General features: G+C 41.0%; 1 protein-coding gene across 1 annotated transcript in view; it reads left to right on the top strand.

Moving 5' to 3' along the window:
• The first annotated feature begins 3639 nt into the window (after nucleotides 1-3639).
• Nucleotides 3640-25625, top strand: part of LOC126394238 (protein prune homolog 2-like) — a 33230-nt gene continuing 11244 nt past the window's right edge. Inside the window, exons 1-6 of the mRNA XM_050050943.1 lie at nucleotides 3640-3755; nucleotides 14500-14592; nucleotides 18928-19130; nucleotides 19566-19732; nucleotides 23823-23957; nucleotides 24841-24929. Coding sequence (XP_049906900.1) covers nucleotides 3717-3755; nucleotides 14500-14592; nucleotides 18928-19130; nucleotides 19566-19732; nucleotides 23823-23957; nucleotides 24841-24929 — 726 coding nt within the window. The 5' untranslated portion in view covers nucleotides 3640-3716. The remainder of the gene's footprint in view (nucleotides 3756-14499; nucleotides 14593-18927; nucleotides 19131-19565; nucleotides 19733-23822; nucleotides 23958-24840; nucleotides 24930-25625) is intronic.

Here is a 25625-nt window from a genome sequence, read left to right as displayed (position 1 = left end):
TCATTTAGACTAACATATTCATCTGGACACAGCCAGGTTTCAGTGAGACTGAGTAAATCAATATGATTATCTGATATTAATTCGTTTACTAACACTGCTTTAGACGATAGAGACCTGATATTTGACAGTCCGCATTTAATTCTCCTGTTTTGTTTTTGTGATCATTTTGAGTCTCTCTCTGGGTGGCAATTTGAGTAACATTTTGCAAAAGAAGGCCAGTTGGGCCCCTGGGTCTGTGCTCGGTAGATCCATTCAGTAATCCATCCATGCTGTGGGTTTCATCTCTGCTGTCACAGACTGTCATTGTATTCTTATTAAAGGAGTATCCATTTGATTTAAAGGACTAGTGTGTAGGATTTAGTGGCATCTGGTGGTGAGGTTGCAGATTGCAACCAACTAAAACTCCTCCTGTATGATAAGCGTGTAGGAGCATTACAAAGGATGATGCAAAAACTCCAAAATGTGAATGCCCCTATCTGGAGACAGTGTTTGGTTTTGTCACCCCGGTCTCACTCCGAAGTCGTTAAAAACTGCCACTTGTTCAGGGATTCCCGTCAGTATGATACATGGTCAGTCACCATTATTTTTAATGGTGTCCGGCGGTGTCAGGACACAGGGCGGGACAACAACAAAAATTAAAGCAGCAGAAGTCCAAATGGGGTGGATGGGAGTGGTGGTGGATGTGTCCAACAACCAGCGACTTTCACCTGGGAGGCTGATGTTTGTTTCCCATGAGATTGTAAAGCCAAATCTTGTTCTTTTTTCGTTGTCTAAACCCAACCACGTATGTTCATTGTTGGAAACAAAAGTCAATTTGTCGTGTTGTACCAACATAGTGCGTTTATTTTTAAAGGGACTGTATGTAAACTGTAAATTTCCTGTGAAAACGGTAATGTATTTTGAAAACAGACAATGCATGTAACAGGCAGAACTTGACACGGCATCCCAGAACATCAACAACCAATGCACGCAGGGTACCTTGCATGTTATATGTGGACGTGGAAAGTCTACGTCCAAGCGTCAATTTATGATGAGGTTGGAGTGAGAATGTTTTGGGTTTGTCTGTTCTGGGCTACTGTGAACAGCAGGACGGACTCTGTGGGACCAGCTCTGCATGTAGATATAAACAGCTTATTCTGAGATTTAAAAAAACCCCCACAATGATTCTTTTTGTGATTATACACAAATACTTTGTAAATACTATATTCCATTGCTGCCCATAGATGTCCTTAAATCCTGCACACTGGACCTTTAACTAGCCCTGATAATGCTGACAGACTGCAACTACAAAGTGACCACACTGAGGTCCTCTACTTCCCATCAGCTGTCACTGCAGGCTGTCAGTTGCTGTCAGCTGCTCTCATTCATCAAGATAAGAATCCATACAGGAGCTCACTTCAGAAAGTGGAAAACTTTTAACCTTATGTACCTTAAACTCTTAAGGTGTTTTACTGTAACAAGTGACAGTTAACTCTTTATTTTCAGGCTGTTTGGTTTTGTACTTTTAGTATTGTCACCCATAACTGTCCAGACACTAGATGAAGAGACGCCTGATATCACCAGCACATTTACTGTTGCACTTTAACTAAACATCAGCAGCAAAATATCAGGTTTTTGTGACTTACTGTGTAACTCACTACTTTACGTCAACACTGAAGAATCACGCAGGAAAAGAAAGAGATAGAGATGTGTCATTAATTAATATAAATCAATATTTATTATGTTAGCGTTAAAGGATATGTAGTGTTTTGCATAAGGGGCATGTCTCCCTGTAGCCTTGATTGACACATTATATGCATTCACTCTGTAATACTAAAAAAACCCAAAACAGTTCATACATACACACACACACACACACACATATATATGAAAGTCATATTGATCATATCTCTGGTGTGACTCTGGTCTGAGAGTACAAAGACCTTTTGGCTGCCCACATTGATAGTGCACTAACACAGCCTCCATTACTTTGAGACCAGAGTATCACTAACTTCACCACAAATGGGAAACCATGATATGATTTAGAGATGCTCATATTTCCTGTTCGAGTAAAAGGAGTCAGGTTACCGCTGATTCCAACAAATGTGGTGCTGAACTAAAATCCATTGACAGTAACAGTGGTAATAGTACACACACACACACACACAAATTATACATGCATGTGTCCGCAGTGGCGGATCTTCCTATAGGCAACATAGGCAAGCACCAAGGGCCCCACCCCAATCCTTAGGGGGTAACAAAATTTATTAAACGTGTCCCAGGCCCCCAGGTGCCCCAAAAGCTCCAGGTTCACCAAATGTCAGTGGGTTTTTAATAATTTAATTTAGGTTTGATTTAGGCTATATGGTTTGCTTTGTGCAATTCCTAAACAAAGTTGTGTGCAGTTTAATTATCACAAACTTAATGACACATGGAAACCTTGGGGCCAGATAGCATTATTTATTTATTTATTTATTTATTTACCTATATGTAACCGGGAAGTCCCATTGAGATTGAAAATCTCTTTTAAAAGAGAGACCTGGCCGAGGTAGCAGCTAATAAAAACACATTAAACTGCAACAAATACAACATATAATACAAAAATCCACATCATCACATTCTTTATGACGACCTTAACTTCATCAATGGATATAAATGTTTCTAATTTTACATCTTTTTGGAGGTTGTTCCATGCCCATGGTACAGAGTAGGAGAATGCAGTTTTCCCCAGATCTGTAAAAACCCAGGGTTCATTAAAAACCACTCAGAGGAGAGAAGCTGGTAACTACCGGAGCTGACACACAGAAGGGTGCAGACAGGTAGGCTGAAAGTTTGCCCAATATTGCTTTATAAATAAAGCAGGATATGACTGTATAATGCAGAGGGTGGGGGTCAGTGGGGGCCCAATAGATAGATAGATAGATAGATAGATAGACTACTATGTAAAGGGATAAATCCAGTGGCACCCTGACCCAGTGATAAATGCCTTGTCCATTTTAAATATTAAAGTTCCAGGGCTGGCTGGCTTTCTATTATATGTCTACTCTGTGTGTGTGTGTGTGTGTGTGCGGGAGAGATAGCCTCTGTCTTGGTGTGTTCTCTGTTTTCTCTCAGATTAATTAAAGTGCTTCCTGTCACACTCACGGTCCAGAAAGGCATCGCAGTGCACTTTGGTTCTGGCACTGGTTTTCATCACATTGCGGCAAAATGGAAAAAATGTGTGAAAATTGCGGCACACACCAAAATACAGACATGCATGTGCTGAAACCAACGCTACAGCCGCTGGCAATGAAATGGTGCTGTCCGTGGTGCTGGAGCGCTACTATATAGGCTACATCATTCACCACGTTGTGTCATTGGTGGACGCCGAGGCTATGTACGGTATAGGATAGGTGTGTGTGTATATGTGGGGGACGGTTGGGGGGGCTCCCTACCGCAGGGAGCGCGGTTGAATCACCGAGCGCGCCACCGTCGGATCTCCTCTTCCTGCCGTCACACCCACTGCTCGGTGTTGTGGGTTCACCCCGTAGAGAAGGGGAGGACCGACGGCACACACAGCAGCAGAGAGTGCTGCAGTGCGAGCGCAGCGGGGGACTCGGAAGCGGAGAGAGAGAGAGAGAGAGAGAGAGAGAGAGAAAACACACACACACATACACATACACACGCATCAGCAGCCTTATTGCCGAAACTTGGTCTATGGAGAGAGCTGCAGCGACGCCGTAGCGACGCAGGCCGACATGGAAGAGTATTTGCGGAGGGTCCAGAGCAGACTCGGGGTGAGTTGAGAGCCTTCAGCGTTATAACACCAGGTTGTGGGTGTAATGAATGAGACCATGACGGAGAGGCTGATGCTGCCGTGCTACAGGCTGCGTTCCTGTTGCTGAAAAAGCGCACGGCAAAAGCCTCTCACGTCCCTTCGGTCCCCCAAGCACCTGTAGATCGACAATATGACAGCACAGGGGAAAAGGAAGGCGTGTTTGGCCCCATACAATAAGCTCGTTGTGTTTACAGGAACATCAGTGTGTGAATTTGAATGAGGAGCTGATCTCTAATGAGGGGGAGGCGTGACATCAACAAGTTTAGCCAGAGGCTGTCCTTCCCTGCTATCTGGTTGCTCTGCAGATACTGACTCATGATTTGCATTTGATCCAGGACTGAATATCTGTTCACACATTAAAAAAAAGCCTCATGCAAATACTAAACAACCTAATTTATATAGACTAAATGACTGTGGAGCCTGTGGGGCACACATATTTGCATATTGTTGGAGATTATAGATATGTGGTTCAGTTGTTTTTACATTTCTGCCCTGTGTACAGTCAGTCTGTCAGGGATACCTGCAACATTTGCACAGACATTCACATCAGGAGAGTCTTTCATGGATGATGCACATGCCTTGAGGCCATGAGCTATAGGGCCCCTGAGACTGCTCTTTCTATATGTGCTTGTTTAAATGGCATGACCACATTATCAGTTGCAGTGCTCGGCCATGATGGTACCTTTCAGAGGTTCTGAGCCGTGAGGGCATACAGTATATTCTCAAAGAGCATTTGTGATGACTCAGTGTTCCTTTGATATTTGGCACAGCTGCACTTTGGGCATTTGTATTTTGGCTGAGTTAGATACCCTTTGTTTTTCAATTGAGGAGTATACAACATGTCCAGGCACCTGTCAATGTCAGGAATTGATCAGGAATAACTCTGTCAGCCACAGAAGAGCATGCACACACTATTGTTCAGTGACTTATTCATAGTAATAGTACTGTTTTTGGTTATTGTGCTGTAATGGTGCTGTTTTTTATGCATAAGAAAGGAGTGGGAGAACACATTCATACATCCACAATCAGATATGAAAAATATTTACACGTGTACATTCACGCATGATTTACTTATGTTTTCCCACAGCTGAATCCCAACTTCTTGCAAGTCCTCTATGGGCAATATTGTCCCTGTTCAAAGTTAACAGGGAAAATCCCATCATTAACATTTCCCATAGCTGACAAAACAATCTCACTTTAAAGGTCCAGTGTGTAGGATTTTGGGACATCATTGGCAGAGATGGTATCTAATATTCATAACTATCGTTGCTTAATAATCACCTGAAAATAAATGTTGTGTTTTTGTTACCTTAGAATGAGTTGCTCATGTCTACATACGGAGTGGGTTCTCTTCCATGGATACCGCCATGTTGTTATCAGTTCTCTGACATATTAGACATTTAAGGGTCTTTGCCCAGTTGTCATAGATGCTCCCTTTTTAGAGTACTTTAAAGGAATAGCCAGGAAATGTGCAGTTTGGTCTTTGACATGCTCAGACAATGTATGATCCTTTGTCTGCTGGAGAAGATAATGTGATATGATCAAAAGCTCTAAGAAAAGCTATTGAATGGACTTTAAGGTAAGTGTTTTGTCAGTTTCCATTTCAAAGGTTCAGAAGTGAAGCTCAGTCCTTTAAGAAATACTACACCTACACAGTGACATTTGTATATCAGTGAGTTATGCTGTTACCTTGAATTTGTGAAGAAAACAGCAAACGTATTGAGTTATTCATTGACTGAGGATCATATTCAACAACAGCAAAACTATATCAAAACGTCCGTTTACAAACTCTCACACAACTTGTGCAGTGTAATCCAAGTCTCATTTATCCAGTTGTATGCTCAGTGCTTCTCAAACACTTGTCATGGAGTCTGGCTTTGAAGAGAGGATAGATGAGTTTCACTTTTACTTCAGGTTTAAATAGTAATTTTTGTGAAAATGCATGTTTTTGTGAAGCACTGAGCATATAACTGGGTAAATGAGACATAGATCATACTGCACAGGTCATGTGAGAGTTTGTTAATGGATGTTTTGAATAGTTTTGCTGTTGTTAAACGTCAGCAGATCAATGTGTTGGCTATTTTCCGTGGAATCATACTTAAAAGTTTGCTTTTAGAATTTAATGTGACACGGCATGACTAACTGATTTACAAATGGTCACTTTGTAGTATGAAGTATTTCTTTCAGGACATCAATTCGGAACTTTGAAATGGCAGTTCTTTGAGCTTTAGATAATGTCACATGATTTTCATCAGCAGACAAAGGTACATACATTGTCTGAGCATGTCAAAGTACTTACTGGCCAGACGATGGTGATGGTGCTCATGTGTACAAAAGTCAGTAGTGAATAAGGGTGAAATTCACAAATCATCACGATATGACATGATATTGATTCTTTAGACAATGATGCAATATGCTGATATCACAAAGTCTGCCACGATATGATTTTGATTTAATTCAGGGGCCTGTGATTGATGTTAGATGATATCAGTAAATGTCCTCATTGTCTCTTTCTTGGCTGCTCACCATTGTCTGCCTGGCACTAGGCCGCTAGCACTGCTTGAATGTTTGGGAAGGAGGTGCACTTGGATGAAAATGGTGACACAGGCGTGCCATGTAAATTTCAAAATTAGATAATATATACCTTGAAGGTGACGATAGGTATCAATGTTTTCACTTTGCAGCAATGATACTGGATTGTAGAGCTCTGTATTGATATATCGACCCTGCATGATGTAGGCTATTGTTACACCCCTAGTGGCAAATAATAATAAAACATGCTTTTGAAGTTGGGAAATTCTAAAATAGGACATAATGAACATAAACATGATCAAATGTTTGTTTAGTTAAAGGGACACTAGAGAAAATGTGCACCAATATGCTGTTACTACATCTCATAGGCTATATGGTACCCAGGAAACAGGCGTGTGTTTGCTTTAATCTCTTTATTAATTATATTTTCAGCCATGCTACAGTATTCAGAATATTCAGTTTATTCATGTAAACAGGTGTCTGTCGGCACAATACAAACATGCACATGAACAGCCTGTCTGGAATTAAATTTAAAGAGGATAAGAGCTTTTATCTGGGATGTACTTCACATAAACGAAGGGGAAAGCTGAGGAGAAGAGAAGATCAAAGAAGCAAATCCGCAGATCAGAGCACAGCGGGGTAATTGAGTGATAAGGAGGGCAACTGATGAGTGTCATGGAGGTTACAGATAAAGTGTAACACATGTCATGATTATCAACCATTTCTCTCCCATGCGCACACACACACATGCACACAAACACTATATCTCCATCTCCCAGCGCTCCAATATAAACTTTGATGAGTGGCTGTTTTGCTGACCACTTTCTGTCATTCTCCCCCTCTATCTCTCTTTACTCTCCGTATGGCCACCGTCCAGGACATCCATACCTCTAATTGGCCCGGCTCTTAGCGCTCACTGAACCTATCTTTCTCTCGCACTCAGTTTTTCTCTGTGTAGCTCCACGGCTCTCCCTCCTTCACTCTCCCATCATTTGGCATAGAGCTGAAGCAATGTGCTGAGTGGACATCCACCATCTGTCCTTCTCAGTCTGCACACTAATACACCCACCCACACACACAAACACCTGAAAATCATTTTTTAGGACCACTTTGATTCTTAGCTTTGTGCTTTGTACCAAAAACTGATAATTCCAAAGTTGAATAGGTAATTTTCAAACCCTTTGTGAGTCGAGCGTGAGCCAACATTTGTCACCACTCATCCCAATAAGTATTTACTTCAACACATAATAGCTGTGACGTAAAACAAATTGCTAGATTAAAGAGGTCCAAATTGCCTTTGCTGTCTTCTAGGCATTCCTACTGTGAAAAGGAAGGTTGGCTACAGGAAGTGCAATCATTTATAAAGCTTTTATAGCACGAGTGAACCAAAAGGAAATAAAGAAAACATGGAAAATCATCACATGGAAAATGGTGATTTGTTCACTGAGCATATTCCACATAAATCGTAGTTTTTTATTAATGTAATACAATTAGTGGTTGGCACAGGGGTGCAGTGGTTAGCATTGTCGCTTCACAGCAAGAGGGTTCCTTGTTCAAACCCAAGGTGGAGGAGCCCCTCTGTGCAGAGTCTGTGTTCTCCCCATGTCATAGTGTGTTTTCTCCAGGTACTACGGCTTCCTCCCACCATCCAAAGGCATGCTGGCTAGGTTAACTGGTGACTGTGTGATTGTGAGTGTGAATGGTTAACGAGCAGTTAACGAGCTGTGATTGACGTGAATGACAGTTGTGTTCGAGACTTCATGGGTCTGATTGGTTGTTTTTGTTCATTAGAAGTGCCACAAGGCAATGAAGTCGAGGAATATAAATTTTTCACAGATTATTTGTCTCATTTAGTGCTGTGTGAATATAGTGAAAGTTAAAGCAAATATGAAGAATGTTTTTCTAAAATGTATCAACTACTGCTTTAGGTGTACTGTCTGAATCATGTCATTACTACAGTGCACCATAAATCCATTAGTGCCAATTTTTGGTACCAGAGAGCCCCAGATGCCCTGAAGCTACTCTGCAGCTGGCCCACGATCTGCGGCGATGGTTTCAGTGTCTGGTCTATTTTATGTCAGTTTGGTTTTTCTTTTTTGTGAGCCATGCACTGTTCATATTCGGTAACGTTATTGTGCTCCAAGTGCTGAAACAAGTTGGTGGTATTACCTTTGGTTGCTGAAATGTTTTTTCCGCAGTGTTTACATTTGATTTCTATCTGTTCAATGTCATCCTCACCAAAGCCACAATGTGTCCAAATGAGGGACGAAACATTTCTCTTTGGAACAAGCTGCTCAAGTTGCTCAGTTGGCTCAGTGTTTGACTTCTCCTCCGTGTTGTCTCCATGTCACAAACTGGACGAGGCGGAATCACGTGACTTTACACGCAGCAGTACGTTGTTAAGGGGACAGTACATGAACACACACAGTTAGGAAAGTATAAAAAGAATTTAGAAAATTTAAAAAAAAAAAAAAAAAAAATAAATCACTGACATGGGCAAGATTATGTCAATTAGAGGTTCTGATGTCGGTTCCGATTAATTTTTGATTAATTGGCCAGCCCTACATATTTGTCAGGTGTATGCAAACAGAGAGCGAGAGAGATGAGGAGACACACACACACAAGCAGACAGACAAACAGAGACAAAAGATTAGCTCTATGTGTGATTACAAAAGAGTCGAGAAGCAGAATTGGACGTTGACTGGTGCAGAGTACAGAGAGAAAGAGACAATTTCACCCCTGCAGCCTGTTCAAAAAATTACATTTTTGTTATTACAGAAAGAGTTAAGTACCAAAAAAAAAAAGTACCACTGGGTACCAGTACCCAGTTCCAAGTACTGGTACCAGTATTGGTTCAAATGTTACCAGTACCAACCCTGGTTGACACAAGCTGTGTCTCAATTCAGGGGCTGCAGCCTTCGAAGGCTGCATCTAGACTGGTTGCATCACATCAGGGTGACCAAGGCCGTCCCATTTTGAAGGCTCCTTCAAATGCGGCAGAGAAATGCAGCCTTCTTTCCCAGAATTTGAATGATGCAGTGGTTGAATCCTTCATGGCCTAGCCTATCCCAAGATGCATTGCGCGCTGGTGACAATTATATATTAAGTTAAGTTAACTAACAGTTGTTAACTAGCTAACAGTTAACTGTTGTGAACATTACTATAAGATAAAAGCACACAGCTTAAACAATCTTAATTTAATAAGTTGACCTAAAAACGGTCCATCACCTGGAAATATATCAAATGGTGGTGTCTCCAGCGGAGAATCATCTCCTCAAGTATTAAATAAAATATATATATATATAAAATAACAATCTCTGGGTCCATGATTTAGGGCTAACTAACTTACTAGCTTACTCCTTCTTTCGTCAAGTGCAGCTCGTTGCTAGGTAACAGGAGCGTCAACAGGTCAGGGCGAGAACAACTGGTGATGCAACCAGGAAATCCTTTGCAGACCAGACCGTCCCATTTCAGAGACTGTTCGGCTTGGCTGATACGATCTTGTCACGTGGCCGACGTCGACCGAGAAGGCCACGTCCTTCAAAGGCTGCAGCCCCTGAATTGAGACGCAGCTAATGTCACTATACAGCATTGCCTCTCATTCTGGGGTCCTTGTGTGTGTGTTTTATACTCAGCCTGTTTTAACAGTGTCTCATCTGGGTGCTTCATTTTTGTGTCCAGGGACATGCATTCTGATGAAATTGAAACTCCCATATGATTAGCTGACATGTCTGCATTTGATTTGTTTGAATCGAATGCGCCTGGTGGGACAGGCTCCAGAAATAAAAACATTTACTGTTTCAGAGTACATTCAAAGGTTGTATTTAACTGCCCCACTGCTTTTATGCAAGGAGCAATTACTGTAAGCGAGTAAATCTCCTCATCTCGGAGTGATATTTGGCGGAAAATACAAATTAAGGCAGCAGGGCATCCAGAGTAGATTCATAATATACTCCAAAGCTGGTTTGCAATGACCAAACGCAGAGGAGAGGAGAGGAGAGGAGAGGAGAGGAGAGGAGAGGAGAGGAGAGGAGAGGAGAGGAGAGGCGAGGCTGAATGTGGTGAGACTGGGAGATAGAGCTCAGAGGGAGAGCACTCAGATTGAAGGATATCAGATGGCCGATGCATGCTCGTACACACACACACACAGGCACGCACACACCTATGTTCTCCCGCTGCAGTAGAACAGACACTGAGTGGCCTTTTCTCCTGCTAATGCATTGCTTCCTTTCTCTGGCTATCTAGTATTGATTTATTCTCCTTCTCTCTCCCTCCGATGAAGGGCCTGGCTGCAGACCTCCTCCCTCCTCTCCTTCTCTCTCACACACACCTTCTCCTCTTTCCTCTTCATAGTGTTCTTTCTCCCACCCTTTCCACTTCTTTGCCTCTCTCATCTTCACTCCCTCTTATCTAATTTCTTCCTCCGTCTTTCCCTTTCTTCTCCCTATCACAGTTTTTCACCTGTCTGTCCCCCATGTCTTTCCTGTTCCCCTTCCCCCCACCTCCTCTACATGTTTGACTTATCAATCTGCTGCCCACACTCCCTGTATTTCAGCCCCCTTTTTCATAAGCTCATTGCCCTCCTTCCTCTCTCATTCTGAGTGTAATCAACGGCCCCTAACCTCCCTCCTCCTCCCCTGCCTCTCTGTGCTTTGGTCTCTCATTTCTTCTCCCCTCATTTCTTTTATCCAATGGGCCCTTTGAACAGAAACAAGACACCAACTCTGTTTCCTATGCATTATTACCAGTACTTTATTGGTGTATCCCCAGCATTAAACACCATTAAATCACCAGACTCCATTATATATTTGACAGGTCAACAAATGTGCGAAGCATTAGCTCAGCATCCAGGGTGATATTTGAGAAAGCATTACTCTATTGAATAAAAGTTAAAAATTTATTACAGTCTGTGGGGCTCAAAAAAACATGCTTTGAATGTTTTAACCCATTAACTACACATTAACACCGCTGCTGAGCATTTTCCAATGCACACCAAGGCAGCCATTGACCTCCATTAATTGTGTCAATAGTCAATCCATCACAGATAACATTGCGTCGTCTTTCTTTTAAGATGTAAAGCATCTTGTGGAACTGGCTTGAAACTCAAACACAATGCATCTTCATTCAATAACGTCTAGCCAGCAGATTGTCCACAAGAGAAGGCCGTTCAGTCAGCGGCTATCCAACTGCACATGTAGACAGGGAAGTTATATATCAGCAGGCTAGACCATTCCTTAATAGAGTGCTCCAGGAATGAGTCCTTAAACCCAGAAGTGAGTTAGCATTTTAGCCCTCCCAGTTCCCTCGTCTCAAAGGCAATGGTTGTTGTTTTTTTAATGTATTTTTGGTTAGATGCCTGAAATAAGGTCTGTGGTTAACACAAGCTCAAGAGACTTGTACGTGTTCTAAGACATAAAATACATCAGTTAATACCCCAATCATGAATTTTAATGCTTTTATGTCTTTGAAAAGGCATTTGCTAACAAGTGGCTAAATGAGGCTACAGAACATCATCCACCTCATTGTGGTGGGGATGTTGTCGTGACAGTGCTGTAGTTTGTTTATAGTTTAGTTTTTTATTTCTGCGATTGCATTTAGGCGTCAAAAATCATAAACGTGCTGTTTATTTGTGAAGATAATCTTGCCCCTTTGTGATGGTTTGACAAGCTGTCAGAGTAAGCACGGAGCCCACACTGTAACCAACTGCACTCCCTGAAGAAACATTATAATATTTTTGGAAAAATGAAACAGTGATTCCAGAGAGAAGCAGACAGAGGGGTCTACAGTCTGTGTTTGAAGGATATATCCAGGATGTCAAACTGACTCAGCAGCAACAACAGGTTAAAAAGACAAAGATCGTTAGAAGCTAAAGCCGAACTATAGGCTACAGATTACAGTGTAAAAGTGAACCACCACATCACTGCTGATCGCCACACAAGACAATGAATATAAAGGGAAACTTCACAGATACTGAACCAGCTGTGTGGCATCACAGTGTGTGCAGATGCAGGTGTTTGGCTTCGCTCCCGTGCCACTACCAGCACCTGGACCTTCACCACCGGAGGTCAAGCAACGTTCATCTGCGCACAATGCGATGACACACAACTGGTTGAATATCAGCAAAGTTTCCCTGCTTCCCTTCACTGGTTCCTGTACAGCAGGGTCGGTCTTTGTTTCACTGTTACAATCATTAAAAAGCAAAAGCAGCATGTGTATACATTCAGTAGGCTATATCTTCAGTAGCTAGCTAGCTAACCCTACACTTTTCAGGGTTTGATTTTGGTTTTGGAACAGGGAAGAAACGTATATCTTTTTCCAACCTCTCCAGGTAACGAGTATCATTAATACACAACGTGCCCCAGGCACAACATTTAGCTCCAAATCCACAAAACCAGCCTGAAAATGAAGGAAATCTGAAACGATTGCATTAGAGTCAATGGAGCACATCTGTGTTGTTGTCAGACCCTGGTCTAAACTGGCCCGATGCTCCACTATGATTGGCCAGTCTCGGGGGCAGGGGGGATTTAGCAAAGGATCGATTCTTAAAGTACCATAAACGTTTGTTTGCCACAGAGCTTATTATCTGCAATAATCCAAAAAGCATTTTTTTCCAACCTTTTTCTCTTTTGACCCCTGAAAATGAAGCCGTGTCATTGTCTAACTCCTCATCATGTGTTACAAAGTAAAATAACTGATTACGAAAATTAACCCTGAAAAATAATTTGGTGCAACAAAGCCATATTTCTTTTGCCTCCCAAAACTGTTTACTCATGACCCCTCAGATTTATCTTGTGGCCCCACTGGGGAACCCAACCACCATGTTGAGAACCACTGCTTTAAGGTATGACCGGGTCAGACAAACTCTCCTGCAGTTCTATCTAAATAGGTTGTAGTGAGGTACAATTTTCCAGCAATTTGCATGAAAAAAACAAAAAAATTCTAGGAAAATCTGAAATAAAATTAACCTCTTTGGTGATCTCTCAGATTTATCTTGTGATCCTCTAGGGAGTCCTGACCCCCAGCTTGGGAACACTGGCTTAAGAGGATACACAACTGAGCCTGGGACCATAGGTTTGCCAGTTTGGGCTACCTGCAAGAATCTAGCCAGGAAATTGTCAAGGCTCCCTGACAATCTTTGTTTTTGTAAAACTGCTTCTTCCCCTCCACTGCTCCTCTCCCATCAGAGCATCCTACAAGCCCATTAAGATGAGCTGCAGATAGACGGGATATTCATTGTATCCACATTTTGCATCTTGATTAATGGTGCAGGCTGCAGGGCAGGCTTGTACTTGTGGTGAGTCAGCTTATCTGTTTTAGATAAAACATTTCATATTGACACAGAACACCCAGCGCAGGATGGGGAGGGTTGAGCAAGATTTTGATCCCAATTACCAAAAATGACTGCACTGCCTCCTTTTAATTTAGTGGGTGTAATGAATGACGATGCATGTCATTAGAGTCTGATTCAGATTCATTCTGATTCAAATTTCTCTTATAATGTTTGCCAGATGTTGAACATCCTGACCTTTTGATGTGTTCTGCCGTGTAGCACTATGGAAACACCTGTATTTAAATACCAATGCTGCCATACTGAAGTCTAATATCAAGAGTCTGAGTCAATAAATGAAGGGAGAAACTTAATTTTCTGCCTTTTTCACCCAGAGATGAATGTTTAATCTCAGTAATGGAGCTGTCATTAATGTCCACTTAACCTAAATGAGGAGGGTTTGTCTGCATTGTTAAGTAAAATGAATGGGACTCGTCACTTCTTTGATACAGCGTGTTACTCTGAGTTAGCAGTGACAAAGTTTCTCTCGCCAACAAAGACCTTTGCTTTGCTGTTACATTGCCTGTGAGGGGTGCATATTGTATATTATTCTCTTTCATGTACAAGCTGAACCTTGCAGCACCATGATTTCATTATTAATGCATACTGTTGGTTTCAAGATGCAGCAGTCATCTAACACAGTCATGCTGGCTCACGGAGTTTCAAGTGATACAGTTACATCAGCTATCAAATCAAACAGTGATGTACAGTACTGCCACCTGCTTTCTTTGTTGGATGCTGGAAAACAAAGAGATTAAGTATCACTGAATGATGTGTTGTCAAGCATGTTTAGAGATGAGGAAGCCAACAATAACCATGTATGTTTGTGTGTATCTGTTTCCAGGCAGATGACCCCATCCATGCTGTTTTAGGCGGACCAGAGCCAGATGTTGACACTGTGGCCGCAACACTGTGCATAGCACTGCATCTCAGCCAGGTAACATTAATTCTGCCTGTTTGTGTACATGTTTTCTACCTAAAAACATGTGACAACCAAGCTTTTTCCAGTGGTTTAGATTTACATATAGGTACTAATTTACAAGGTCCAAAGGCATGGAGCGACCCACAAAATTTGCTTGTAATAATAATTTTAAAATAATTTTCACACTAAATTGTGAAATTTTCATTCTGTGGAGTCTGGAGGAAAAAATAACACAGAAATACGTTTCTATGTATTGAATTCTGTCTGTGAGGGGCATTGAGATTTATCGTCGGCAGGGATGATTTAACTGTTATGGTATGGTGTCCAGTTCAGGAGAGGACCCAAATGCAGATTCAACAGGCAGGTTTAAGTTTTCAACAAAAGGTGAGCTTTAATGTAGCTGATGAAGGACTTCCAAATAAAGGCAGGCAACTAAAAAAAACATCTGGGAGCAGAGCAAAAATCCAAACTAAAACCAACCAGGAAAAGACATGAAGACCAGGGATGGATGCATGAAGATGGCAGGAATGATGAACACAGAAGGAACGCAGACAAACTGACAAAGGACAAATGGAAACACACAGGTATATATACACAGAAGACTAATCACAAGGATGAGACACAGCTGGAGAAGGAAGACATAGGCAAAGGAGGGAAACAGGGATTGGCTGACAACAGTGTGGAGCAGACAAGACTAATACAAAACAGGTGTGAAGGGAAGACTCAGGGACCGGGCAAGACTTAACGAGACAGGTGTGGCAGAAAACAGGTGGGAAAACAAAGATGGGAAGTAAAACCAGACATGGCACACAAGGAGAGAATCTACAAAATGAAACAGGAAGTAGATTAAATATGAGCTAAACAACATCAAATAAGGAACACAAACAGAAAACTCAGAGACAAAGTCCACAAGATAACAGAATATGAAACCAAAACCCAGGATCATGACATTAACATCAAGCCTAGAGAGTAAATCATACCTTTTTTTTTTTTTAACCGTTGCAGCTTTTGTTTCAAACATGATTGGCATTTATTTACCTAAAATTAGCATCTTCATTAAAAGATTCAGGTCCTTTAAGGTACAAATTAGGATATAGTCACCTGTGAAGTTGTATATATTAAGAGGTTTTACACTTAAAACATACATTCATTCATTTTTAATTTAGGTTGTAAAGTTTTACATTTTAAGGGGTTGTTATCCATTAAAATGTAACAATTTTGACTGAACGTGTGCAGATGATCCAATAAAAAGTCTTAATAAGGAAGATATACTATAATAGGCAGGTGAGGGTCACATGATCAGCTCCTCTATTACCTGCAGAGTCATTTGAACAGCCTGCCAAAGAAGAAAACACAACAGAACAAAAGCATGAAAAAGTCATTTGAACAATTGGCCATCAAGCTAGCTCGACCACCTGCGCTCACATGTTCTCTGTTTCCTCCTTGTTGGACAGTGTTGTAACTTTGCAAGTTGAAATCGAAGCGAAATCTTGACAATCAGCTCTCATTTCTGGTTTAAAACCATACAATTATACAATACTCATTCAGTAAAAATGATTAAAAATACACAGCTGCTAGTTATAGGCTGTATAAAGATGTTTTGAGTTGTCGTTTAAAACCGTCCATCTAATTCATCTCTGTGAGCGTCACCTCATATTTGAGATTCCTGAGAGCTCAGCTGGTAGAGAAACTGCTCCACTGTCTAAAGTTAGTATTTTTAAACCCTCTTGTACAATTTGTCAATTCAGTAAATTCATTAAAAATAATAGGAAGGGGTAATAGGAGGGATAGGTTTGGTTCAACTTAAAAGAAAAGACTTTAAATGGAGAAGATAATCAATTCAAACCCTTTCAGAGATACATTTATTTATCCATTAAATAGCTAAAATCTTCAGAGTCTCCACAAATGTGGAGCAACCCCCTAAATTTGCACCTTAATTGAAATATTAATGTCACCTTACAATCCAGAGAGCTGCTGCTCCACAGTCTGAAGATTGTGAGTACAAATCTCTCCTGTGCTGTTTGAGCATGCTGTTTTATAAGCCGGACCTTCACAATATATTTTAATTCTTTCCAGCTGTGAGCAGCTCCTCCATTTCCTTTGTGCATCCCATTGTGGGAGAATAGTATCACACTCAGATGGCACACTCAGAAATTGACCATATTTAGTATGCATACTAGTTTAGCGTACTTCTATGGCTATCAAGTTAGAAAACAAGTCTGTACTTACTCATTATTGTTTGATTTGTGTTCATGTTTCATGGACAGTGGTAGCCACTGCAATCTACTTTTCTTGTTTCGGAGTACTGCACTATTACCCAAAACTTCATCCATCAGAGTACCAATCACTTGAAAACTGGGAACTCTGTTATGGCTTTATCTGGCTGTTTGCCCAGTGAACCACTAACATAAAAAGCAGCTGGCATTCAGTGCTAAAGTACTGCTTTGGCAACTGTATCCTATGCTAAACAGCAGTGTGGTACATCCCCTTGCATCACTCATTTATCTAACAAATGCACCAAAAAGGTTCAAACATGGTGCACCATGAAAATGCCTCTCAGGTCACTGTAGAGATTCATCTGTTCTACTCAGCTGCAAGTTTGATCCACTTCCCCTTTTAAACAAGGGCTGTACTCAGCATCATCTCAGTCTACTGGATTTGGCTGTTCAATGCAAATACTCAACTTCGTTCCTTTTTTTCCATATAGAGTTTGAGAGTTTATTCAGTGTTCAGCAGGACATTCAGGGTGACAGCTGCATTCATATAAACAAGCCCAGTTAGCCCTCTGAGTTAATGCATGCTAATTACACCACTGAAGGATCAGAAATGTGCAGCATCATTTTTTCTGACACTAGATATCAAATAAAAGCCAGAGCCTGTATCGTATTAAGTTGTTGTGAGCTATCCATTCACCACTTCTAAGAAGAAGGCAGAGGATAACGTTATTTCAGAGCTTGACCGGGCAAAGCCTCTCTTCCTCTGGGCAGCTGCCTCCATCTTACTTATACTCACCATGGGTCTGGGTCTACAGCTGCCTGTACCAGAGAGCAGTGTGAAAGCCAGGAAGTGCTCACTCTGCAGGGATGAAAAGGTCCCCAGAAGAACAATGAATACTGATTGACAAAGGGCGAAAAAAAACCTCCCCAACTGCTGGACTTGAAGAACCTCAGTCGTCTGAGGGGTCTCTGACTGGTGATTCGAATCTTTGACTTTCGGAAGGCAATCCCTGCTGTATGTGTGTATAAATATGCTGTCATTATAGTGGTAAAACTTTGTTTAAGCATTCAAGAATTTCAAGCATATATCGCAAAGATGTAATCATCAGAACATTATTCAATTAACGTGGACCAATAATAAGGTAAAGTAAGGATAAGGTAAATTCTAGATACAGACAGTAGTCATTGAGTACAACAAAACAGACAATACAATACAAACACACAGAATCCATAATCATACACTATCAGGGGTAAATCATGGACAATTGGTGGTCACTGCCAGTAAAGATAAGTGATAGCAGACGGGACAAAGGACGATCTGTAACACTTAGTGTTACATTCAAGGAGGCAAAACCTCCACCCTGATGGAAGCATCTGAAACTCAACATGAAGGGAATGTTGAGAGTCTGAGACAACAGACTGAGCTTTAGAGGTGACCCTTTCTGTACAGATGCTGTAGGTTATTAAAAGTAACACCAGTGATCTTACAGCACAACTTCACCACTTTTTCCAACTTGTTCTTGTTTTTAAGGCTCAGAGTACCAAACCAACAGATGATGTTAAAAGAAAGAACAGACTCGATAGAAGCAGAACAGAACATTTTCATGGTAGTCCTATCTACATTGAAACGCCTCAGCTTCCTTAAAAAGAATCGGCGCTGGTTTGCCTTCTTACAGATGCTGTCAGTGTTCTCATCAAAGGTCAGCTTGTCATCTAAGACAGTGCCCCAGTACTGCTGCCACCGACTCTCCCTTGATCACAAAAAGAGCAAGAAGACAGGGCCTCCTCTGAAAATCATTAAATATCTCATTGGTCTTGGACACATTAATGTTGAGTAAAGACACACCAATTGTCACACCAATTAACAAATTCGTCCAGTACCGGGCCCGATCGTGTTCTGATCCATGAAGACGACCTGCAATAACAGAGTCATCAGCGTGGAGGAGGAGACAAATCTTGATGCGCGAAGAAATAATGACAAATTTCTCTGATTTGAGTACTCTTTGGTGCACTTGTATGTGCAAGAATCTAATAAAATACTAATTTATATTAAAAACCTTAATCAAATAAAACCTACTTATTGCTTAACTTGGTGGGAAAATCTGATTCTGACTTGATTTACTGTGTGCTCCAGAAGGAAGCTTCAGGTGGAGTGTGTGTGCCGGTGCTCTGCCGCCGGCGATGTGACGCTGTGTTGCCCGGGGAGACGGTGAGGTATCTGCGGAGGGTAAAAATTTGCGAGAGCTTGCTGCTTTGGAGAGACGATGTAGACCTTGTGAAGCTTCATCACACTGGAAAACTCTCACTCACACTGCTGAGAGATGGACTACTCGACAGGTAAACACGCTCACATATGCAAATCATGTCAAAGCACACGTAACTCGATAACTTCAGCTAATCTTTAACTGCTTTATAGATGAGACACCAGGGAAGTAATTAAAATCTTACCTGAAAGGGGGTTCAGTGAATTTAAGAAGATTTTTGTTTCAATGGACCAACGTTGATTAATGTGTGTACAGGTGTAGTGAAACACACACACACACACTTGCAGACCACAAACATATTCGGACACAGTGGGCTCTGGCTCAGAAGACTGTATTTGTTGATGCAAAAATGAGATTGTGAATATGTTTGGGTGTGTATTTCAGGCCTGCGTGTGTTCATCACTCGTGACCCAAAGGGGAGTTGTATTTATGCAAATGCCTCACAATCATCGCTCCTTCCCCTGCGGCCATCCACATCTCCTTCACCCCCCTCTTCTCACTCTCTTAGCTCTGAGTACCACACCTTGGAGTCCAGCATCCTGCGAGTGGTCCATCACGACGGGCAGCAGGAAGCAGCGGATGATGGGGCATCGTCCGCAGTGACGACAGTCGCCGGGGAGATTCTTCAAGAGGCAGCAGAGCACATCGGAGCAGCGCTGGGGGAGACTCTCGGAGGTGAGGGAGGCGCAGGCGCCCCCCAGGGGGAGTAATGGGGCGATGAAGGAGGACACACACAAATCCCCTGACATGACTCGCTTAACACCCACCAGGAGAGATGGAGAAAGAGAGAGATGAGGGGTGGTGAGTGTGAGTAAGGAAGAGTGCCAAAGACACACAAAGTCCCGTATTGTGACTCTTTTTTTATTGAAGTTAGTTTAGTCTGTTGAGTTGTTTCTGTTTCGTCATTTAGCCATATTTTTAAAAAATAAAAGGTTGTTTAAAGAAATTATGGAGGAATCACTTAATGTTTAAAATGAATAAAAGGTGAGTAAATAATAGAGATAACAAAAAGTAGGGAGGGCCAGAGGATAAAACTGTGTGTCTATGTCAGGAGTGTCTCAAGTGGGCCAAACCAGTAAAATCATTGTGTCATAACCTTTAAATAACAGCAACTCCAATCCTAAAATGTCTTAAGAAACCAAGTGCAATTTCAACGATGTGTCTCAGTTTTTCCACATCCAGTCAGTCTACTACTTGCTGTCATTACATGTGCATTTTTCCATACATTTCCAGTCTTGTGTAGTAATGCTGACATCACCATACCAAGCTAAAGTGGAAGCTATTGAAGAAGCAGGTTTGGTTAGCCCCTGCCTTATAAACCATTTACAAATCAAAAGTTTAACCAGTGCCTTGGCAACTGATATTGTTTTAAGATCAAAGTCTGATACAGATACTTTTGTACTGAAGCTGCTGATTGACAATATTTTGCACAATACATGGATGCAAAAGCTCCATCTACAGAATTTCTGTCCAAAGTGAATTATTTGTTCCATCATTGTCGTAGTTTTGCTGCTAACGCAAACAAGGATTTTGTTATTTGCTTCAAATTAACAATAAATAAATAAAAAGAAAAAAGAAAAGAAAAAAGGGGAGTCACAAAAGCACCTCTGCTTTACGTTTTGCATACGCCTGATTGAAGGCTTTATGTTGTAAACAATGGATTATGGCAAGGGAAAGTGACGCTCCTTGTACTCAAAGTAAACCCAGTATTTAATGGCCCCTAGTAGCATACTTTTTGAAGGTAAAATGTTTTATTTTAAACTTTTCATGCATAAATTGATGCCTTTGCCAAGGCTAAAATGGGGTGGCTGTGGCTTAGGAGGTAGAGCTAGTTGTCCTGAACCCCAAATTGCTCACAGTGGCTGTTCCACTGATGAGTGAGTACGTGTGAATGGTTATTGAGTAGCAGGTGGCAACTTGTATGGTCGCCTCAACCACCAGTGTGTGAATGTGAGTGGTCAGAAGACTATAGAAGTGCAGTCCATTTAAAATCAATGGCCAAATTGCAGCATTTATAAAAAAAAAATAATTTAAAATTCCAAGCAGGAATGCTCCCGGACCCCCCCAGGTCACATTGATGTGCACCAACACTCTACACACATAAAGTTAAATCACAAAAGATTTTCTCATCAGCACCCATGTGTTCAGTATTTTTAAATATGACCACAGTAAGTATTTATTGTCTTTTTTAGAGAACCATATTCTGGTGAGGGTGGCAAAGCCTCTGAAGCAGCATTTAAGATGAGGTGGGCTACTCACTGTTTGATTTGCTTCTGAAACCTGACACCTCTTCACAAGTGCAGCAATATGAGGTGTGCAAAGTCATCCAGTGGGCCGGATTAGATTCTTTAAGAGGCCGGTTCTGGCCTGCAGGATGTTATGTTTGACACCTGTGATTTATGTGTGTATTGTATGAATGAAAGTCTTACTACAGAATATGTGTATCTGTGTTGGCTTGGGAACAATAATATTAATGAGTAATACACATCTTATACTAAATGTTTACTACATCGTAAAAATTAAACGACATCAGTGGAACTCTACTTAGGGAGGCTTTTAAATTCTTGCATGATCAAACAAGAGATAAAACAGAGAAGGAGTAGTACATTTGCTGTGTGTGTGTGTGTGTGTGTGTGTGTGTGTGTTTAAATCAGTTACAGCCTGCCAAAACAGGTGCCCAAGTTGTCAATGCTAAGCAGTTGTGTAAAGGTCGGACAGGAGACATGACTGATCCCTGTTCAATAACGCTCTGCTGCTTTTCTTCTCTGCCGTCTCTCACCGTGATTTACAGAAAGACGAACAGACAGAGAATGGTCCGATAGAGGTAAAGTGAATTAAGGTGGATGGAGGTTGAGGAAAAGTTAAGTCAAGAGACACAGATAGAAGAAGAGAGATGATTAGAGCAGCAGAGTGATGTACTGTGTGTAGTTAGGGTCTCGTATTTCTTCGTAAAAGCTCTTTGGACATTTACATTCTCAGGTTCATTGATTCCTAAAGAGGCCAGTAGCTCAGCTCAGTGAGCCTCATAAACTCTGTCTGAGGAAAAATGTTACAAGAGGACATACTGAATTTTTATAGGTTTATATACTGAACTGGGCATTAGTTATTTATTTTACATGTTTTAATACACAGTAAACTTGCTACAGTTGTACTGTACATTATGTACAAACTGCATATTTTTTTGAGTTGTCTTGCTTAAAATGAGACCAGTGGGAAATATTCAACCATGAATATCAGAAAATCTTAAATATTTGAACCAAAAAAAGCTTGAATGATCATATAATCACAAATTATGCTGTTGCCATTCATTGAATATTAATGATTTAGTAATTATGGTACGTCAGATATGGCAGTGTGTACATACAAGATGCAGTCAAGACCATCCTAAGCGTGTTTCGAGACAAGAGCGGTAGTGTGTCTCAAATCACATTCTTCCGTTAGTACACTTCCATGTAGTATACTACGTGCACTATGTACTTATTGGGGTAGTGCGCGAATTTCAACAGGGTAATGTCTCAAACCAAACACTTAACGGAAATGATGACCGCAAATTAGCTAGTTAGCAAACTAGCATTAGCATTCGCGTTATCTTTCGCAGTACCGAATCATTACAGACTGCTAAATTAACCCAATAAACATACTGCTGGCTTATACCCGACAACAGTATAGTGGTGCTTAGTGCAAAAAACACATGTATTTGTACAATGCAGCGACGTTCACGGTCGCGCAGTCCTCGGCTGCCATTTCCAGTTTGAAAAATGGTCCCTCCCCTTCCGCTGCGTAGCCAAGATGGCGACCATTGAGGGCAAGACATGTCCATAGTTCCACACTCAACTTCTTGACCGTTTTAAGTGCACCATCCAGGCACTCATAGTGCACTGCATTTTTCCATACTTCTCAGTGTGAACGCACTTATGCACTCAAAATATAAAGTGTAAGTACAGAAGTACGCAATTTGAGACACAGCACAAGACTTTAAGGGATTGAGACCAAGTCAAGACCAAGACCAAGGGTCTCAGTTATCAACATTGAGTATGCACAAAACGAGGCCACATTCACATAAAACCACCGACAGAAAACAAGTAGATTCCTCTTCATTAACCTCTTTTATTGCCATATATACACTCCTTTTTTGCTCAGGCATTCTAGTGATATTTGAGACTAGTGAGACCGAGACAAGACTGACTAAAAATGCAGTAGAGTCCAAAACAAGACCAAGACCTTTAAAAGGTGTTCTTGAGACCAAGAACGATTTAGAAAGTCTAATCTTAACCTGAATTTCCCTACATAGTCTCCCAAAAGCAACACAAATTTTGGTCACTAGTTTTCTGTGTTCCTCTCTTGTCCCTGACAGCAACATTGTGTTGAATTAAAAGTTTGGCAAAAGAGGAAAGTTTCAGTCAGCATCATTGTTTATTGATTCCAGTTTAGGGTAAAAGGGCATTGAGCAAATTGCTTTTACTGACCAGTATTGGCAGTCAATGATTTGCATCCATAAGTCTATGGAACAGCTTACAGTGCAGATAAATATAAAGGTCACATTTCAGAGTACAAAAGTAAACTAACTAAATAAAGTAGAGACTCAAAACAAATCTGGCTTAAGACCAAAACAGAGGAACAGACATGCTGATGAGTTTCTGAAAGGCAGAAATCATCAACAACCTGATCAAATATATTGATCATCATTGGCCATGTTGTTTTTGAACCTAGACTGAACTTACATGAATTTACACCCATATGTGTTTTTGTGTGTGTGTGTCTGCAGAGGCATTGCTGCTGCAAAGTGAAGCCCTGTGGATCAAACATGGCCGCCGGTCAGCACAACTGGAGGAGCTTATGAGGTCCTTGGAGCAATGGAGTGATGTCACTGCAGGTCAACATGATGAGGCGAAGCGACAAGGTATGTGTTTAAACACACAGGGGGAGATGGGGAGACATGCAACCCTTCTCTCTTGGATTATATGGATTGTGTCTTTACCTATGACATAGAACCTTGGTGCTCCTTCAGGCAGTTTGATAATGAAGATAATAATTGTATTGTTCTCTATCGTCTTCATCATATTTGTCATCTTATACAGGACGCATAAAATTGTGGTATAAAGCAAATAGCAGACGCTACAGCAACAGGTGAAGTGACTTTTTTATGGCACACATTTTGAGTTGTCATATGAAAAGCACTGGTGTAAGAAATGAAATAATGATGGTCCCATTCCTCTTAAGTGTCCTAATGGCCCAAACTGGGTATTTGTAAGTTAAACTGCAAGCCTATTTCAAACTGGTGAGTTTTTCAACTAGGTTGCACCATTAAGATTTAAGATGTCATGGCTGGTAATGTGAAAATGAGTTGCCAGGAAGCATCTGCAGTAGTCTGATCAAAAAACAATAAGACAGGAAGTCTTTGTCGCATCACCATGGATGTATTGAAAGAACTGGATACTGGAGTTGGAGATGTTCAGCACCCAGAGGTTCCCACTCTACTCACAGACTTGACGTAGGGACATCACACACATAGAACAAGGCTCTGGGAAATTTCTACAAATATAAAATCATTATAGATTATAAAAAATATAATACAAAAAGTAATAATTTGCCTCTGCAGTTTGAGGTATTCTGTGCCTGTAGAGTCACATTTTGCTCACTGGCATGTTTTCCAAGTATCACTTCTGGAAAGAGTATTCATGCTTGTGGTTTTTTTGTGTGTGTCTGTTGTGGAAATGTTTTGTATTATTTTGTGTGTGTTTGATATAACTGTTAGTCTGTTTGTGTGTGCTGACTGGATGTAGACTTGGAGCAGCTGCTGACTCTGGAGCTGAAGGAATTTTCTGATGGAGAGATGACCATAGCACTCACTTCAATGACCACAGATAAGGAGGTACGTTTTATATTACAAAAGAAATAAAAAAGCCCAAAATGTCAAATTACATTACTGTTCAATCAGTTGAAAATATAAACTAAATTACCAATGACATTCAGGGATTTTTTTTCTTTGAAAATATGATAATTTCTTTCTGAAACTTTAAATGTTGAAGGTCGTTCAATACCCTCCTTTAATTAAGGGTAAACTGAGCCCAGCGGTGCAAGGTGGAAAACCCAATAAAGATTAAAGGAATACTTTACCTGCAAAACTATATCAAAACAATCATTTACAAATTCTCACACAACTCAAGTCTCCCAAACACTAAAACCTTACCATTCAAAACCATTCATTTGTACTGACGTGTTTTATATCGTTATGTTTTAGCAAAAATGCATGTGTTTGGGAAGTACTGAGCATAGGACTGGAAAAATGAGAATTAGATTTCAGGCTACGGTGTAGAGACAGCGTTGTTTTGACACAGAAGTATAAATCCGGCATTATTCTTATTGGAAAACCTTAACCTTTCTAAATACAATACATTCATCAGCTCTCTTATCTGGTGTGCAGTCTGACTTCCACATAAGTAGAATAAGTTTCCTTGCCACAACCATACCAAATTAAACAGCTATAGTTTCTTACTTGTCTGCCAAAGGTAACACACAATTGGCACCTAGAACAGCAACTAGTGGGGTAGGTTCCCAGATCTTCTCA

Source organism: Epinephelus moara, chromosome 8 (genome assembly GCF_006386435.1).
Source record: "Epinephelus moara isolate mb chromosome 8, YSFRI_EMoa_1.0, whole genome shotgun sequence".
Taxonomy (NCBI): Eukaryota; Metazoa; Chordata; class Actinopteri; order Perciformes; family Serranidae; genus Epinephelus; species Epinephelus moara.
This window is presented reverse-complemented; position numbering and strand designations above follow the sequence as displayed.